This window comes from Biomphalaria glabrata, chromosome 11, assembly GCF_947242115.1.
Source record: "Biomphalaria glabrata chromosome 11, xgBioGlab47.1, whole genome shotgun sequence".
NCBI lineage: Eukaryota > Metazoa > Mollusca > Gastropoda > Planorbidae > Biomphalaria > Biomphalaria glabrata.
The window spans coordinates 3,365,641-3,384,318 of NC_074721.1; the positions used below are offsets into that span (position 1 = coordinate 3,365,641).

An 18,678-nucleotide genomic window follows, 5' to 3' on the forward strand; every position below is an offset into this window, starting at 1 on the left:
CAGTCGAAAGTCAATTATTTATTACTTTATCAGAAGACAACATTCGACTGTCATGTCACTATTACCTTTAAAATTTGGTACATTCACTAATGTGCTGTTTTTTCTTTGTAATTAGAAGGTTACACACTGGAATACTCTGTCTCTCCTTTCTCTTTGTAGCATTTTATTTAGCTGTTGATCTGTAAGCTCTTTATCAGCCCTTTATCAGATCTTTATCAGCTCTTTTTCAGCTCTTCATCAGCCCTTTATCAGCTCTTTATCAGCCCTTTATCAGATCTTTATCAGCTCTTTTTCAGCTCTTCATCAGCCCTTTATTAGCTCTTTATCAGCTCTTTATCAGCTCTTTATCAGCACTTTATCAGATCTTTATCAGCTCTTTTTCAGCTCTTCATCAGCTCTTTATCAGCTCTTTTTCAGCTCTTTATCAGATCTTTATCAGCCCTTTATCAGATCTTCATCAGCCCTTTATCAGATCTTCATCAGCCCTTTATCAGCTCTTTATCAGCTCTTTTTCAGCTCTTCATCAGCCCTTTATCAGCTCTTTATCAGCTCTTTATCAGCTCTCTATCAGCTCTTTATCAGCCCTTTATCAGATCTTTATCAGATCTGTATCAGCCCTTTATCAGCTCTTTATCAGCCCTTTATAAGATCTTTATCAGATCTTTATCAGCCCTTTATCCGCTCTTTATCGGCCCTTTATCAGATCTTTATAAGATCTTTATCAGATCTTTATCAGCTCTTTATCAGCTCTTTATCAGATCTTTATCAGCTCTTTATCAGCCCTTTATCAGCTCTTTATCAGCTCTTTATCAGCCCTTTATCAGCTCTTTATCAGCTCTTTATCTGCTCTTTATCAGCCCTTTATCAGCCCTTTATCAGCTCTTTATCAGCGCTTTATCAGCTCTTTATCACTTCTTTATCAGCTCTTTATCAGCTCTTTATCAGCCTGTGCCTCAGAAAAGTAGCTCGCTGTTGTTCTCAGCTGTTCCGCACAGCAATACTTTGTGTTAGTCATGTTGAGGCTGTAGTGGTGAATACTTGAACTTTTTTTTGTTGCAATACTGAACTTACTCGTTTCTTGAAAGGGAGGGCATCATGTTCCTTAACTTGGAAACATCAGTTCTTGCTTCGCCAAGACCTATTCAGCATTGACAGATTGAGACATGTCCAGGTCATCTATCTAAGTACTATAGCTTGCTGAAAAAAATGAAAATATTTTGGCATTGATGGTCCATTTCATCAGTGGACTAAAGATTTTCTGATAGGGAGAGAACAAACTGTAATAATAAATGGCTCTAAATCAACACCAATAACAGTACACTCAGGTGTATCACAAGGAACAGTCTTAGGTCCACTACTATTTTTAATTTACATAAATGATTTACCAAATTGCATTAGTTCAGGAACAAAAGTCAGATTATTTGCAGACGATTGCATAATATATAGAACAATAAAAACAACACCATATACAGATATTTTACAAAGAGAATTAGATGAATTACAGAAATGGGAATCAAATTGGAGCACGTCTTTCCACCCAGAAAAATGCAAGTTATTAAGAATTACAAAAAAACTAAAACAAATTAATTCCACTTATCTTATTCATGGCAAACCAGTAACACAGACTAAAAACGCAAAATACCTCGGTGTTATAAAAAATGAAAAACTGTCATGGAATCCACATATTGATGAGATTATCGAAAAATCATGCTATGCTAGGACAAATTTGTACAAATGCTCCTTCTTCCCTAGTGCTATTAGAGCATGGAATGGGTTGCCTGAGCTAGCCAGGAAAACCAGTGACTTGGCAGAATTTAGGTCATTGGTTAGTATGCATGACTACATGCATGACGCGTAGGACGTAAAAATATTCTTTTTTGAAGTAACGTCTGCATGATATAAGATAAGATAACATCATCATGGGATCAGGCTTTGGAGCTTTTTCTCCGAGCTCATAGATGTGTCCGGAATACTTTTGATATACGTAAGTGCAGTTCAAGTCTGACTACCAAATGAAACATTGTCATGAACATAACTGTGGCGACAGAAATAAAGATATTAAGGTACAGAATGCCTATTCACGGACATAGAAGTTGCCCATTGAAAATAAAATTAAATTACAGGCACAGTTCTGGCAATTGAAATATTCAAAATAAATTATTTCCAATACACACTATCCCGTTGACAGAATAATAGTTGCACACTAATTAAAGTGTATACTTCAACTCTATAAACTAAAGTCCAAGTATCTCAAACCAGAAACAAAGACCACACTGACTAACTATGTTACATTCCATTCAAAACCCCTTTCATAAAGCGAAACAAACCAAAATATCAATAATACTTTACATAAGAAGTAAACAACCTGAATTCTCCCCCCCCCCCATTCTATAAAGTAAACAGAAAACCAAGACTGACCAGATCTGACAGTCTGCTACACCATGTCAGTAATGTATCACCCATTTGTTTTACGACGTAGGGGCAGTTGTAGCGAGTCACCCAGAGCCTGGAGGAAGCTACTTGGTGGTCGACGTCCCTAACGGGACCCCAGGCAGAGCTGAAATGTTTCACGACCTCCTTTAATACATTCCAAGTAACACCGAAACTTTAGAAATCTTGCAGCACTTTGAGGTCCATGTATTCCTCAGTTCATCTTCTCAAGCTTCACATATCCTTGTTATTTATTCAATTCAAAATCTTATTATTTAATCTTATTTAATTATAAAAGATAGTTAAGTTGTTATTATTTCAAGATTAATGAGGTATTTTTTTTTATATATTACAACTTAACGTCTAAACACTTGTACTTTCTTATATAGTATGTAGAATACCACTTAAATCAGGGGTTCGCAACCTATCTTTCTCGACCCCTTTTAAGATTAAGATTAGATTAAGATAACTTTATTGATCCAAACAAATGGAAATATATCCAGTGTACAATTGACAACCTCAGCGTAACTACTGTACAGTAACAATATAGATGCACGATATAAATGCACATACGAACAACATTCACACACGAAAACAAAACACATACAAACTCATAACCAGCGCTTTATAAATAGACTTCTATGTACTTCTCGATGACGACAGAATGTTAATTTTTAATGTTGGTCATCCAGGGTCTATTATTACTGAATGTTTTAATTTTCTTCTTAGATACAATCATGTTTTCACAGAACTGGATGTACGAATTAACAATTGTGTTAAGTTCATCTGTCTGGGCAGTTGTTTACAAACAAGTCCCAATCTGTTTGCTCCAGACAACTTTGTAGCTGTAAAACAGCGTCGTCAGACCATGACTGGATGGACTGTACTTCGGGTTTTGTTGTTTTTAAAACCGGTTTGTACGTGGGTGTAAGATGGGTCATTTTGTGGTCCGACTCTCCGAGGGAAAAGGACGATCGAGATGTGTAGGCCATTTTATGCTTTGGGGTTCGAATGATCATTTGGAAGGGGTCGCCTAATCCGATCTGAATTTTTTTTTCGTCTATTTTTCATTGAAAGTTTTATTTATTTTTTTTTTTGGCATACGATTTTTAAGTATTGCAACTAGCTCATTTGTATCATAGATGGTATAATTTAAAGAATTATTTATTTTTATTTTGTTTTACATAATTTTTTTTTTCACTAAAAAAAATTACATACAACTTATGCTATGTAAATACATTATGGTTGTCAGATGTATATACATTTAAAATATAATTATGATTTTATAACATTAACAAAATCAAAATAAGGGCCTGTCTATGAAAGAAGCAAATTTTACGGTTGGGAGTCGCCGCCTAGTGGAGAATCGTATAAGGGCGTCGCCGAGCTAAAAAGATTGAAAATCTTTGACTTACATGGCTGGCTTCCATGATATCCGCTCTAGATTCTCCCGGCTCGAACCCTTGCGTGCTACCATCCCCACCCCTTGCGCAGCTCTATGGGAGGTTTAGGGTTAAATATAATAATTTCTAATCCGAAAGCCATTCAAAGCATATAAAACAGACACAGTTCAAATTAATAAAACAATTAAAGAAATTAAAATATAGACCTTTGAATAAACTTAATAAGCCAAATGTTATTTAATTTACTAACACTTTAATTGATTCTATACTTCTGCTGTTGGTCTGGCTTTTTAAAAAGTAGACTCTGTTGTACCTTTTTCACAGATATATGGAAGAGCAGAACTGCAGGTCCCATCGTTGAGCGGGAAATATTTTAAATTGTAAGCCACGCAGTCCTCGGAGCCGTTGTGATTGTCGGGTTGATCTAAAAATAGAAATAGGGGACATCAATTACTTATCTTATCTTATCTTATCTTATATAATACAGACGTTACTTCAAAAAAGAAGATGACTACGTCCTACGCGTCATGCATTTAGTCATGCATATTAACCAACGACTTAAATTCTGCCAAGTCACTGTTTTTCCTGGCTAGCTCAGGCAAACCCATTCCATGCTCTAATAGCACTAGGGAAGAAAGAGAATTTGTACAAATTTGTCCTAGCATATGGGACGAGGAATGTACCTTTATCTCTGTGTCTCTCACAGTATTTTATTAAATTTTGTTTTTGTATTTGAAGATTATGGTTCAGTGTTTTATGTATAATTGCTACTTTACTTTTGAGTCTTCTGTCCTGAAGGCTTTCTAAATTTAGTGATTTTACTATAGGTGTTACTCAAGTCAAATGTGAATATTCATTTGTTATGAATCTCACTGCTCTATTTTGTGTCTGTTCAAGTTTCTTAATGTTTTCTTGAGTTGAGGGGTCCCAAACGGAGGATGCATATTCTATTATTGGCCTAACCAAGGTTAAATAACATTTTAGTTTTATGTTCTTATTTGATTTATAGAAATTTCTTTTAATAAATCCTAATGCTTTGTTTGATTTTTTTGTAGTTTCATCAATATGTGGATTCCATGACAGTTTTTCATTTATTATAACACCTAGGTATTTTGCGTTTTTAGTCTGTGTTTCTGGTTTGCCATGAATAAGATAAGTGGAATGAATTTGTTTTAGTTACGACATCCCAACCTGTGGGCACTGGAAACCAATAGCTCATAGCTACACAGTATAGACATGTAAAGATATCTATCTATCTATCTTATATATCGATTTATCTATCTAGCTTACTATCTATCTATCTTATCTATATAATTCTTAGTATCTATCTATCTATCTATCTATCTATCTATCTATCTATCTATCTATCTATCTATCTATCTATCTATCTATCTATCTATCTATCTGTCTGTCTGTCTGTCTAAATAAAAGTGATCTAGCAGTACTAAATATTCTCTTCTCTCTAAATCCGTATATCTAGCCACTCAAGCTGTTGTAACCAGTGACGCAACAGTACAACGACAAGATGGATAACCTATTATTATTTTTCTTACAAAATATTTCGAAATGGTATGAATACTGCTATATTATTAGTTATACTACTTCAATGCCTACATATTATTTTATATGGGCACCCAAAGGTTTAAAAGCTGCTATTAGTTTTGTGTGGTCTGTGAATTCGAGACCTTTTGTGATAGAAGGCCAAAACACTGACCTACGACATCGCAACCTGTGGGCACTTGAAAAGAATAGATCATTGCTACACAGTACAGACATGTAAAGATATCTATCTATCTGTCTATCTTATATATCGATTTATCTATCTAGCTTACTATCTATCTTATCTATATAATTCTTAGTATCTATCTATCTATCTATCTATCTATCTATCTATCTATCTATCTATCTATGTATGTATGTATGTAATAGTATGTATGTATCTGTCTGTCTATCTATCTATCTATCTATCTATCTATCTATCTATCTATCTATCTATCTATCTATCTATCTATCTATCTATCTATCTATTTATCTATCTATCTATCTATCTATCTATTTATCTATCTATCTATCTATCTATCTATCTATTTATCTATCTATCTATCTATCTATCTATCTATCTATCTATCTATCTATCTATCTATATATCTATCTATTTATCTATCTATCACTCTATCTATCTATCTATTTATCTATCTATCTATCTATCTATCTATCTATCTATCTATCTATCTATCTATCTATCTATCTATCTATCTATCTATCTATCTATTTATCTATCTATCTATCTATCCATATTACTTATTGAAGACAAGATGGATAACCTATTATTTTTCTTACAAAATATTTCGAAATGGTATGAATACTGCTATATTATTAGTTATACTATTTTAATGCCTACATATTATTTTATATGGGCACCCAAAGGTTTAAAAGCTGCTATTAGTTTTGTGTGGTCTGTGAATTCAAGACCCTTTGTGATAGAAGGCCAGAACACTGACCTACGACATCGCAACCTGTGGGCACTTGAAACCAATAGATCATTGCTACACAGTACAGACATGTAAAGATATCTATCTATCTATCTTATATATCGATTTATCTATCTAGCTTACTATCTATCTATCTTATCTATATAATTCTTAGTATCTATCTATCTATCTATCTATCTATCTATCTATCTATCTATCTATCTATCTATCTATCTATCTATCTATCCATCCATCCATCCATCCATCTATCTATCTATCTATCTATCTATCTATCTATCTATCTATCTATCTATCTATCTATCTATCTATCTATCTGTCTATATCTGTCGGTCTGTCGTTCATCCATTCATCTATCTATGTATCTATCTATGTATCTATGTATCTATCTATCTATCTATATCGGTCGGTCTGTCCGTTCATCCATTTATCTATCTATCTATCTATCTATCTATGTATCTATGTATGTATGTATGTATCTATCTATCTGTCTATCTATCTATGTATCTATCTATGTATCTATCTATTGTTAGACACCTTATTTATATAGGTTAGTTATTTAGCGACGCACCATAGAAGACGCATATTGAACGGGACTAGTGACGTTTGGGATATGTTGGGTTAGAGACCGGAAAATCAGTTAGCGATAGAATAGTCCAGGGTAATGACGTGTTTAGTGACAGAGACTTCTACTGTGGCCTTTTATCAGAATAAACCTATGTACAATTGTTCATCAGAGTCGACTACATCTCTTCACTAGTTACAATCGATGTGCCAGTTCTTGTTTGTATTGTTGTTCAACTACATGTAATACACCCGAACAATTACACCCAAACGATTGCAGAGTAATTGGTTGACTTCAAGGCAGCCTGAACTAGCAACATCACAGTGGCGACAGGAATCTGTTAGACACCTTATTTATATAGGTTAGTTATTTAGCGACGCACCATAGAAGACGCATATTGAACGGGACTAGTGACGTTTGGGATATGTTGGGTTAGAGACCGGAAAATCAGTTAGCGATAGAATAGTCCAGGGTAACGACGTGTTTAGTGACAGAGACTTCTACTGTGGCCTTTTATCAGAATAAACCTATGTACAATTGTTCATCAGAGTCGACTACATCTCTTCACTAGTTACAATCGATGTGCCAGTTCTTGTTTGTATTGCTGTTCAACTACATGTAATACACCCGAACAATTACACCCAAACGATTGCAGAGTAATTGGTTGACTTCAAGGCAGCCTGAACTAGCAACATCACACTATCTATCTATGTATCTATGTATCTATGTATCTATCTATCTATCTATCTATCTATCTATCTATCTATCTATCTATCTATCTATCTATCTATCGATTTTTCTGTCGTTCATCCATTCATCTATCTATGTATCTATGTATCTATGTATCTATGTATCTATGTATCTATCTATCTATCTATCTATCTATCTATCTATCTATCTATCTATCTATCTACCTATATCTGTCGGTCTGTCCGTTCATCCATTCATCTATCTATCTATCTATCTATCTATCTATCTATCTATCTATCTATCTATCTATCTATCTATCTATCTATCTATCTATATCTCGTACTTGGAGCAAATATCTGTTTCCTGTAATTGTTGTCCAGAAGAGATCCATCGTCCACCCATCTAAAGACATTTTCCACTTCTATGTCGTCCAGTCCGATCCAGAAATTTTTCTGCAGTCTTATAACTATTGATGTCATTATACTGAATTTGTCCAAAGTCTTTGGTGTGTACAGATGCATCCTTCGAGCTAGACATGTTGAAAAAAAAAGAAAGTTAATTGAATAAATACAACATGTTGGGATATGTATGTATGATTCCATTGAAAAATTATCAGATATAAATTTTATTTGATTAACTTCACCCATTTTTATTCAAAAATGGTTCCATCAAGCCGTTATATAGAGTTAAAAAAGTAAAAATCCCCTTTCAAACCTTGCAATCTTGTCTTATCTTATATAATACAGACGTTACTTAAAAAAAGATGATTACGTCCTACGCGTCATGCATTCAGTCATGCATGTTAACCAATGACTTAAATTCTGCCAAGTCACTGGTTTTCCTGGCTAGCTCAGGCAACCCATTCCATGCTCTAATGGCACTAGGGAAGAAGGAGAATTTGTACAAATTTGTCCTAGCATATGGGACGAGGAATGTGCCTTTATCTTTGTGTCTTTCTGAGTATTTTATTATTTTTTTTTTTTTGTATAATTGCAATAGGGCAGATGATGTCGTGGTCATCTGTTTCTTTAGCCAATGGTTATCGAGCAAGGTGTCATGTGGCCAGCACAACAACCAACCGCCTTTACTTTACCCAAATATCGTCACGTACCCCTCAGAGCTGGGTGGACTTAGGGACGCCCTAAAAATCCAGAAATTTAAAAACCGAGTGTTCACAGAGATTCGAACCGAGGACCCAGGTTCGGAACCGCTCAGCAATGGTACCCACGTTATATAGATTAGAATCTTTCAATTATAGAAATACTGATAACTTTTATTTAGAAATGTATTCTGGAGTCGTGGTTTCTGTAACAAGTACGACTAATAACTCTTACGGGCCAAAACGTTTTGCTTGAGGAAGAGAATTATAATTAATTTTCAGACCAATATACGGTAGCTCTAGTAGAATTAGTGAACTGAGCTTTTAAGTCAGTTATTTTCACTTTGATATTGCCTTTTTTTTTTCTTCTTTAGACTAGCCTCATGAATGTTATTGAAGTTCCTATTTTTATTTTTTTCCCTAGGTATAGCAATTCATATTTTTGTTTGCATCTGGGTGGAAACGCTAGCACCTTTAGATGTGGTCTTATTTATAAAAAGAAAATAATATTAACTGCCCTTGAACTTATACTTCAGTGTGATCGAGCAGTTAAGTGTTAGGTAGCTTGTTTCTAGCCCCTGACCGAAGCATCGCGATGTTTTATTTGTCTTTTACTATCTATCTTTTAAGTCCCTAATTTTACTTATAGCTAAATGAGCTTAGTCTCAAAAAATAAAGGCGTTTGGTCGTTGTGATAGCCACACAATCCATCGATAGCCTATAGCTTAGAACTTATTATTTTCTGTCAATGTCATTTCATACTAATTCGTGATTTTAACGTGTTTTTTGTTTTTTTTAAATATACATCTTCCAGTCTTTAAAAGACGGACGACAGCCAACGAAACAAATAATACTGGTCTTCTAGTGAGCGGTCAATGCGCGAAAGATAAATAATTAAACCTAAACACCGAAATGTGTAAAGACAAACCTAAACACCGAAATGTGTAAAGACAAACCTAAACACCGAAATGTGTAAAGACAAACCTAAACATCGAAATGTGTAAAGACAAACCTAAACACCGAAATGTGTAAAGACAAACCTAAACATCGAAATGTGTAAAGACAAACCTAAACACCGAAATGTGTAAAGACAAACACCTAAACACCGAAATGTGTAAAGACAAACCTAAACACCGAAATGTGTAAAGACAAACCTAAACACCGAAATGTGTCAAGACAAACCTAAACACCGAAATGTGTCAAGACAAACCTAAACACCGAAATGTGTAAAGACAAACCTAAACATGGAAATGTTTAAATACAAACCTAAACATGGAAATGTGTAAAGACAAATCTAAACACCGAAATGTGTCAAGACAAACCTAAACAGGAATTGACAGACGTTGTGTAGTTGTAACTTTTGGTTGATATCCAGATACAGACGCTGGCAGTTCCGTTTGTTTCTAGAGTAAAGTTCAATGACGTGTTACAAAATGCTCCTGTTGTAAAGAGACCCTCGCTGGGCTGCAAAGAACTGGTTCCGTTTGAAGGGACAATCCACGAACCTGTATTCATAAAAACACAAATACTCTTGTCATTTATAAATTGACATTTATCAATGATATTCAATACGTATTAATGTCACTTATATCTTAAGTTATAAAAATGTATTCAGATTTATTAACTCTAAATATAGTATAAACAAAATGGAGATCTTCTCTTGATTTCTACAATCAAACGCTGCAAATCTTAAAGGGAAACTCCGATGTTGTTGTTTTTTCAGTTTTGTGTTATTGACAAATTTAAATTCAGCATAAAAAGTCGTAATAATAAACATTTGACCATTTTTTATTCAAATGCTTAAAAACTATTATAATTAATAACTTAGTAAATTCTTAACATCTAGAAAAAAAAATCGGGGTTTTGTGAGATTTCAATTTTAGTTTAGGCATGTCAGTTTTCTTACAAATTCTGAAGGCGAATCTAGATCTAACCAATCGTATTGCTTTATTTTACAAAGGGTGTTAGGCTTAGTGACAGCCTAGTCCATAGCTATAATAGTCAACTGTACAGTAATATATAGATCTAAAATCATTAAAATAACCAAATCGAGAAAAAAATGTAGTATTTTCATTCTACTCTCTCTTTGTCCCAAGAAGTCAATAGATCGTGCCCGATTGATTCTAACAAACTGGTCAGTGTAAGGTAGCCTAGAAAACCTATAGGCTACGTGTAGTCAGTCATGAAAAGACGACCACGCGATAGTGTTTGTTGCATGTTGAGTGATCAGGCGAGAGAATATACAATGCCATTATTAGTCAAGTTTCTTAACTCATATATTTTACTTTGCTTACAAGATCTAGCCAATTGATATCAAGTACCCAATAGAGACTCAAGCTACTTGATATTAAGTTCCTAAAAGAGACTTAAGGCCATTGACGTCAAGTGCCCTATAGAGACTTAAGGCAATTGACGTCAAGTGCCCTATAGAGACTTAAGGCAATTGACGTCTAGTGTCCTATAGAGACTTAAGGCCATTGACGTCAAGTGCCCTATAGAGACTTAAGGCAATCGACGTCAAGTGCCCTATAGAGACTTAAAGCAATTGACGTCAAGTGCCCTATAGAGACTTAAGGCCATTGACGTCAAGTGCCCTATAGAGAAGGAAGGCAATTGACGTCCTATGCATACAATCCGGGTTGCTAAGGATATGAAGGACAAAATAACAACTTTTATAGACCATTGCGCCCTCTATCGTAATCTTTTTAACGGCTTTTATGTAGGTCAAGTGTTAGGGCCTCGTTCTTATCCATACTTAATATCGCTTCTTTTTCTTTCCTTTTGAGTAAATTTAAAAATAGAATTGAGAGAATCTCCGTTTTGTTCTTTTTAAGATGAACGCTAAGAAAACTGAACTGAGAAGAAACAATTAACAAGGTTACAAAGACTGTTTGTGTGGAAACACAAACTTTAAATCGGACCCCGAAGTTATCCACGTAGTCTTCACCAGGATTTGAACACTGGACTTCCAGTTCCAAGTGCTTTACAGCCACAGCATCTCCATATATTTATTTAGCGCACACTTATATTTTTTAAAATAATAATTATAAACCTTATCCATACATTCAAAATTAATAACATGTTACATGTAATAAAGAGAAACTAAAAAAGATTTATTCTTCTAACAAAATTAGATAAATTGGCAACACGAAAAAAAAAATTTTTGACCTACTTTAAGCTACAATTGAGTAAAAATGACTTTAGACTTTCCCCTCGAAAATAAAAAGTAATATCTCCATTGTCATTTGTCATACAAACTAGACATAGATCTAGCTAGATCTAGACCTAGTTTTAAATCCAAATCTAGATTCAAGATCTAAGTCTAGGTCTAAAACTAGTTCTAAGTTTAGATCTAGAGTTAGATCTAGCCAATTGATAAAAAAGTAGTCTTTGCATCAGAACTTTGAATGATCTGAAATATCATGACGTCCGATTTTCATTTTCTCTTCTAGTTTCTCAGATGTAAACGGGACGGACGGACGGACAGACGGACAGAGAGGTCACACAAAACTAATAGCGTCTTTTCCCCTTTCGGGGACCGCTAAAAAAGTGTTTCAAACATGTGCAATAATTCCATCAACTATTTACCAAGTGAACATAATGATGTCACCAGGTTGTATTTAAAACTAAAACAAGAACCAGCCAACATATGGCATCTAATGGCACATGACGTCAGAGACGTGATCACTTCCGGTACCTCCAGTGCAACCATGGCGACGTTTACTTCTGACACTCTGAACAACATGGCTTCCTGCGCCAAAAGCAAGCTTAGTGAGCCTAAAGATACAGAAGATAAAAAGTAAACTAAAATTCTTCTTAAATTAAAAAAAAGTTTACACCTGAAAAAAAAAGCTACAAGAAATAATATCACAGCTATATACTATGAATGAATTTACAATCTTACCCTAGGATATAATCAATGACTATTTGGTTAACTTGTTTAATGAGGATTCATGTTTTTTTTTGAGTACATTAAATAATAATAATAATAATCTTTATTATCCATAAGGAAATTGTTCATACAATTTGTGCATTACACCAAACAAAACATTATAATTATAGAAAACTAAAATATACATTCACACCAGACTCACTCATAATTTACATACGAAAAGTTTATATCAGATAGTTCTTTGTTTAATGATTTGGTTGTCAGGGGAACAAAATGTTTTTTTTTTTGTCTGTCTTTGCTATCGATGTCTGGTATCTATTTTGTAAGTTGTAAGTTTCAACTTAATCTGAGAATGGGTGTGGGAGAAATAACGTGTAGAAACGTTTTACCAGACAGACACACAACGAGAATAGATTACGTAGACAAAGTCAATGAAGAAACTATATAAGATAAGAAAACATCATAATAATAATAATGCTTGTCTTCGTGTCTGAAGATTAATGAGGAATCCAGTATTTTCCGTGGCTAGAAAACATAACAGACATACTTTTGGTATGGGCCTTTAATTTAATAAGCTCACTATGAAATACTCACTATAAAGCCTAACCTTTAGAATGAAACTTTAAGCAGCTATGAGACTGAGTCATTGGTAACAAGTAATCTATTGAGATATATTGATCGCTCTTGAAGGCCAGGAGACTATGGCGTATAGCTCGTGTCATCAAGTAAAGTAAAGAGCGATAACAAATAAAATGTTTGAAGGTTTTAGTTCAAACAATGACAAGAAACTATTGCTTCATCAGAGTTACATCCCTTTCAACATAAGAGAGTTTCTATTTCATTCTGTTAAACACCCATAATAAATGTCGAATGTCCATGTTTATACTGTAAATATAATAAAGAGAAATAAGACCGTTCTCAATCTGCTGCACGTAGGCTCTAATGATGATTGATAAGAGAAATGACGTTTTTTAAGCAGCCCACGAAAGGGGTAAAGACGCTATTAGTTTTGTATGGTCTGTCTGTCCGTCCGTCTGACATCAGTTAGGCCAGGTTCACATCTAGCTTCAACTTTCACATATCCCTTGGTCTGCTGGACCGTTGGGGCACCACACAGGAACCGTCAATCTTCTTTCTCCACTCTTCACTGTCATTAGCCTTTGATAGAATTTCTTTCTGATATTCTTTCTGAAAATATTGAAACCTGCCTTTTTACCAGCCTGGCTGGACCACTTCAGGGGCCGATTTTGAGTTTGTGTTTCCACACAAACTGTCGTTGTAACCTTTGTAACCTTGTTTTTTAACTCTGGTTTCGTCCGCATTCTTACACTACGGAACTGATTTTAGCAACATGATTCTCATAATACAATGGTACTAATTTCTAAAAGTTCCCCGCATGTACATAATTATGAAGGGCAGACAGAGACCTTTTCCTATTTTATTTACAGTTGACTCTCGATACTATGATACTCATATTGCGACACAATAATTCGGTGCGACCGACGTAAAGTCAAGTAATTAATGTAGACGGCAGTACGTACATTTAGAAAGTATGCAGGCTCAAATTGTAATTTAGTACAGTAATTCAAAGACCGCATCACAATACAAGAGATTAGAGACAGGGTACTGCAGCAATTGGACCCCACGATGACCTACTATCATGAAAAAAAAAACGCAAGCTAAAAATGTATGGCCATATTAAAAGATCTTCGGGGCTCGCAAAGACCTTCCTTCAGGGAACAGTACGAGTAAAAAGGTGAAGAGGCAGAGAAAGCGATGGGAGGACAACATAAAAGAATGGATGGGCCTGCCATTGAAAGAGGTTCTAACTAAGGCAAAATACAGAGAGGAATGGAGAAAGACGGTCGACGAATCTTGTATGGTGCCCTAACGGTCCAATAGACTAATGAATAGGTAAGGGTAACTAAAAATATTTCTGAGCTGTTTATTTTTTCCGTATGAAAGTTTTAAAAGGATTTCAAGGCCACTAATTTGCTAAAGAATGGATACTACTTGCAAAAACCTTAAATCTAACGGTGACCTTTTTAGTACCTACTCTGTCACCCTAGTTTGGATTTATCTTGAGCTTAGTTGGGCTTCCTTAGCGGCCTTATGACAGGTCATTTCCCCCTCCCCACCTCCCCACCTCTTTTACATGTGGACAATAGAAGTTCATCAAACTATTTATCTAATCTTATCTTATATCTATCTTATATCTTATCTAATCTTTTATCTTATCTTTTATCTTATCTTTATCTTATCTTTATCTTATCTTTATCTTATCTTTATCTTATCTTTATCTTATCTTTATCTTATCTTTATCTTATCTTTATCTTATCTTTATCTTATCTTATCCTTATCTTTATCTTATCTTTATCTTATCTTTATCTTATCTTTATCTTATCTTTATCTTATCTTTATCTTATCTTTACCTTATCTACACATTTCATGTGTCAATCTAGATATGCATGTTTTTTTCAATGACTTAAACTCTGTTAAGTCGTTGGTATTCCTGGCTGATTCAGGCAACCCATTCCATTCTCTAATGGCACTAGGGAAGAAGCATTACTAGCATTAAAGTACACCTTTACATCAAAGTAGATTTACACATCTATACATACAACTATTTTAGGAAAATGATCATATAAAAAGTTTAATGAACTTTTATAAACAATTTTTTTTTTAAATCAAGTTAAAGATTTTAAATTGATTATTTCGATTTAAAGCATTGCTCTACTTTTCAAACCAGGTTCAAAAACAAGGCTACAGAACTTTTGTCTTGAAGTAAAAACATAAATATAAAAATTGTAAAAGTACTTCAATGCACAAAGTAAAATCATTACATAAATGATACTCATAAAGATAATAGTAATAATGATTATCATATTATTTGTTTTAATGTGTATCCCATATGGGAGACGAACGTATGCCAAAAGCAGTCTTTTTTTTTGGTGAGCTAAAAGGTGGTCGACGTAACAAAGGCGCCCCACGGAAACGCTTCAAAGACCAGCTTAGGCGTCAACTTTTCTTGGCTGATGTAAAAGAAAGCACCTGGTTGCATGCGGCCTCAGAACGAGACAGCTGGAGGTCACTCACGAAGGCCGCGGGATACACATTTGAGACCAAAAGGAAATTTGCTGCCGATGACAAACGTAGACGGCGAAAAGAAAATCTAAATCGACCTCCTGCGGACAATGGTTATGCTTGACCTGGCTGTGGCAAAATATGTAGGTCACAGCTGGGGCTGCGCATCCACTGGAAATACTGCACTCCTCACTTATCTTCGGACTCGAAGACAAGCCTTATTAGTATTATTATTATTATTATTATTATTAATGTGCACAATATAAAATAAAAGTAAGTGAAATGAACTCTTAAATTAAATATTGTTTTTTAATTTAAAATATATTCGAATTTTAACTTGATAATTACGTGTTTAATGTTTAAATAACCAATTTTGTTTTTTCCTAGAGCACCAAAATGTTATGTAGATTTATATTTTTCTTTTTAAATTGTATCAACTAAATCAGTATTTCCCAAACTGTGTTCCACGGAGCCCTAGTGTTCCTCGAGGCCTGATTAGGCGTTCCACGAACTAGTGGAACAATTTACCAGTAGGCCAATTAATCTTTCTAAAAAGATAAGCAAAGTGTTTCGCTAAATACCCAGAATGTGCGAAGTGTTACCTTAACCCTTAAAACGCGTGTGCTAGTTAAGCCTCTATACATCAGAATTGTAATTCCATTTTGTATGCACTCATTGTAAAACAGCTCAGCACTTTAAGGGTTAAGGAACAAGTGTGGGGAAACACTGAACTGAATGATTAAAATAAATATTTGTGCCATAATTAAAAATGTGACAACACTGATACTAAACATTATCTAATCACTCTATCTTATCTTATCTTATATAATACAGACGTTACTTCAAAAAAGAAGATGATTACGTCCTACGCGTCATGCATTTAGTCATGCATATCAACCAATGACTTAAATTCTGCCAAGTCACTGGTTTTCCTGGCTAGCTCAGGCAACCCATTCCATGCTCTAATAGCACTAGGGAAGAAGGAGTATTTGTACAAATTTGTCCTAGCATATGGGACGAGGAATGTGCCTTTATCTTTGTGTCTTTCAGAGTATTTTATTAAATTTTGTTTTTGTATTTGAAGATTATGGTTCAGTGTTTTATGTATTATTGCTACTTTACTTTTGAGCCTTCTGTCCTGAAGACTTTCTAAATTTAGTGATTTTACTAAAGGTGTTACTCTAGTCAAATGTGAATATTCGTTTGTTATGAATCGCACTGCTCTATTTTGTGTCTGTTCTAGTTTCTTAATGTTTTCTTGAGTTGAGGGGTCACAAACAGAGGATGCATATTCTATTATTGGCCTAACCAAGGTTAAATAACATTTTAGTTCAACTACTTGCCAAAGTTAGGAATGGCTAAAAAAAAATTAAACTCATGCAAAATTCTAAAGAAAATAAAAAAAATATTTGAAAAACTCAAACTATACAAACTAATGTCAAGAGATATTCAATAGCTCTCAAATTGTAGAAATAGGGATGTGGAACGAACTGGAAACTGAGCAACAAAAAAAAAATAAAAATATATTTTTTTAAAAGACAAAACCTCCCTTATTAAACTTCAAATATAATAAAATTAATGTTTAAAAAAAAGTAAATAAGTTTTTAATTTAATTCGGGGAATCGAACCCGTGAAACCGTCAACTGCTAGAATATAAAGGCCTAGGCATTTTCTGATTCGGAAAGCGAGGAAGGTAATCTTACTTTATTATTTTTTTATATGTTCATTATACGGACATAAATATCTAACACTATAACTGAAGTTCAGATTTAGAATCTAGTCTTATAGATCTAGAATATAAATGTAATCTATATAAGAATTACGTCAAAATATAAGCAACGATTATAAACTTCAATGAAACTGAAGCAACTTAAAATTTACTGTTATCGCATAATTACGGTTATACGGAAGACCACTCCTCCATTTTGGTTCTTGACCTAGATATAATCTACAGCTAAGTTAAGATTTATTTATTTTTTACTTTGAAAACTTATAACGGTCAAACTAGAGTTTTCCCCGAGTCGTCTTTTCTCAGCAATAAACATCAACTGTTAAAATTCTAGGAAAATAATTAGAGCCGTTTTTGAGATCAGCGTCCACCTTTCTTTCCACGAAGGAGTGACTTGAATAGAGAAAGGGTAGAAGGGAAAAAAAATATTGTTCTTTTTTTAGCTCTCTATATATAATCAGGTGAAATCATATCTAATCCAACTTACCCAGTATACAGACTTCTAAAACAATCAGTTTGGATGGAAAGGCTATCATTATGTTAAATAACCATCCATATAACACCAAGCTGAAGGAAACAGAATTCCAACCTACCTAAACCTTAGATCTAAAAAAAAACAACAAGTGGGTTCCCATTATAATGACGCTACGAGTTACGCCATGGCTGTAAATAGGTCGGACGTATTGAACCATTGACAGAGCAAACCATTGTGAAATCTAATATGAAATCAACAAAATCTATAGACAGAATCGGCTACAGAAAGAACATTCTTTAAATTAATCGGAAAATTGATTGAGTAGAATCTTCAAAGCGCAAAGAGAGACCCATGTTAAATTGTATATCAAATATAGGTAAGTACTTACTTATACCTTTCTACATAACATTTTTCTCACTAAAAAAAGAATTGGGTATACAATTTTATAACGATGCCGACGCCCCTGACGGAAAGAGAATTTAATTAAACAAAATAAGAACTCGACCAGGCTGGAACAGTTGCTTGTTAATAGCGTTCTGATGTTCTGACCGCAAGCAACACACCTTTCATGTTCCTATAAATGTAAGGTTCTTCCCTTTTTTAAAATTTGTTTGCACGTTCGCAGGTTTATTGAACCAACCGGTGGCCAGGTAACAGGACACATTCCACGGAAGAAAGGGGATCACGTCTGGCCGCTGTTAATGTTTGGGTGCCATTGGTCTGCTGGTAGTGAGAGCATACCTTCCGACATGCTGGGCTTGCGAGAAGGAGGGGGGGGGGCAATATAGAGGAAATCGGGAAATTGACACCGGTTTACTGGTG

The 18,678-nt window shown here is 34.4% G+C and overlaps 1 protein-coding gene across 1 annotated transcript; it reads right to left on the reverse strand.

Moving 5' to 3' along the window:
• Positions 1 to 4,064: 4,064 nt before the first annotated feature.
• On the reverse strand, positions 4,065 to 18,046 carry LOC106067038 (uncharacterized). The gene is made up of 5 exons (XM_056045520.1): positions 17,869 to 18,046; positions 12,265 to 12,453; positions 9,999 to 10,181; positions 7,921 to 8,106; positions 4,065 to 4,257 (listed from the first exon to the last, which is right to left on the reverse strand). Exons 1-5 carry the CDS (start codon positions 17,915 to 17,917, stop codon positions 4,124 to 4,126), a joined length of 741 nt encoding a protein of 246 aa, XP_055901495.1. The 5' UTR covers positions 17,918 to 18,046; the 3' UTR covers positions 4,065 to 4,123.
• Positions 18,047 to 18,678: the final 632 nt, after the last annotated feature.

Bases quoted from the DNA above. Each gene is read 5' to 3' on its own strand.
- LOC106067038 (XM_056045520.1), bottom strand. From the start codon at position 17,917: ATGATAGCCTTTCCATCCAAACTGATTGTTTTAGAAGTCTGTATACTG. The intron at 10,182-12,264 runs GTAAATAGTTGA...TTATGAATACAG, and splicing joins GACATCATTATGTTCACTTG to GTTCGTGGATTGTCCCTTCA. The intron at 4,258-7,920 runs GTACGAGATATA...TTCTATTTTTAG, and splicing joins GAAACAGATATTTGCTCCAA to ATCAACCCGACAATCACAAC.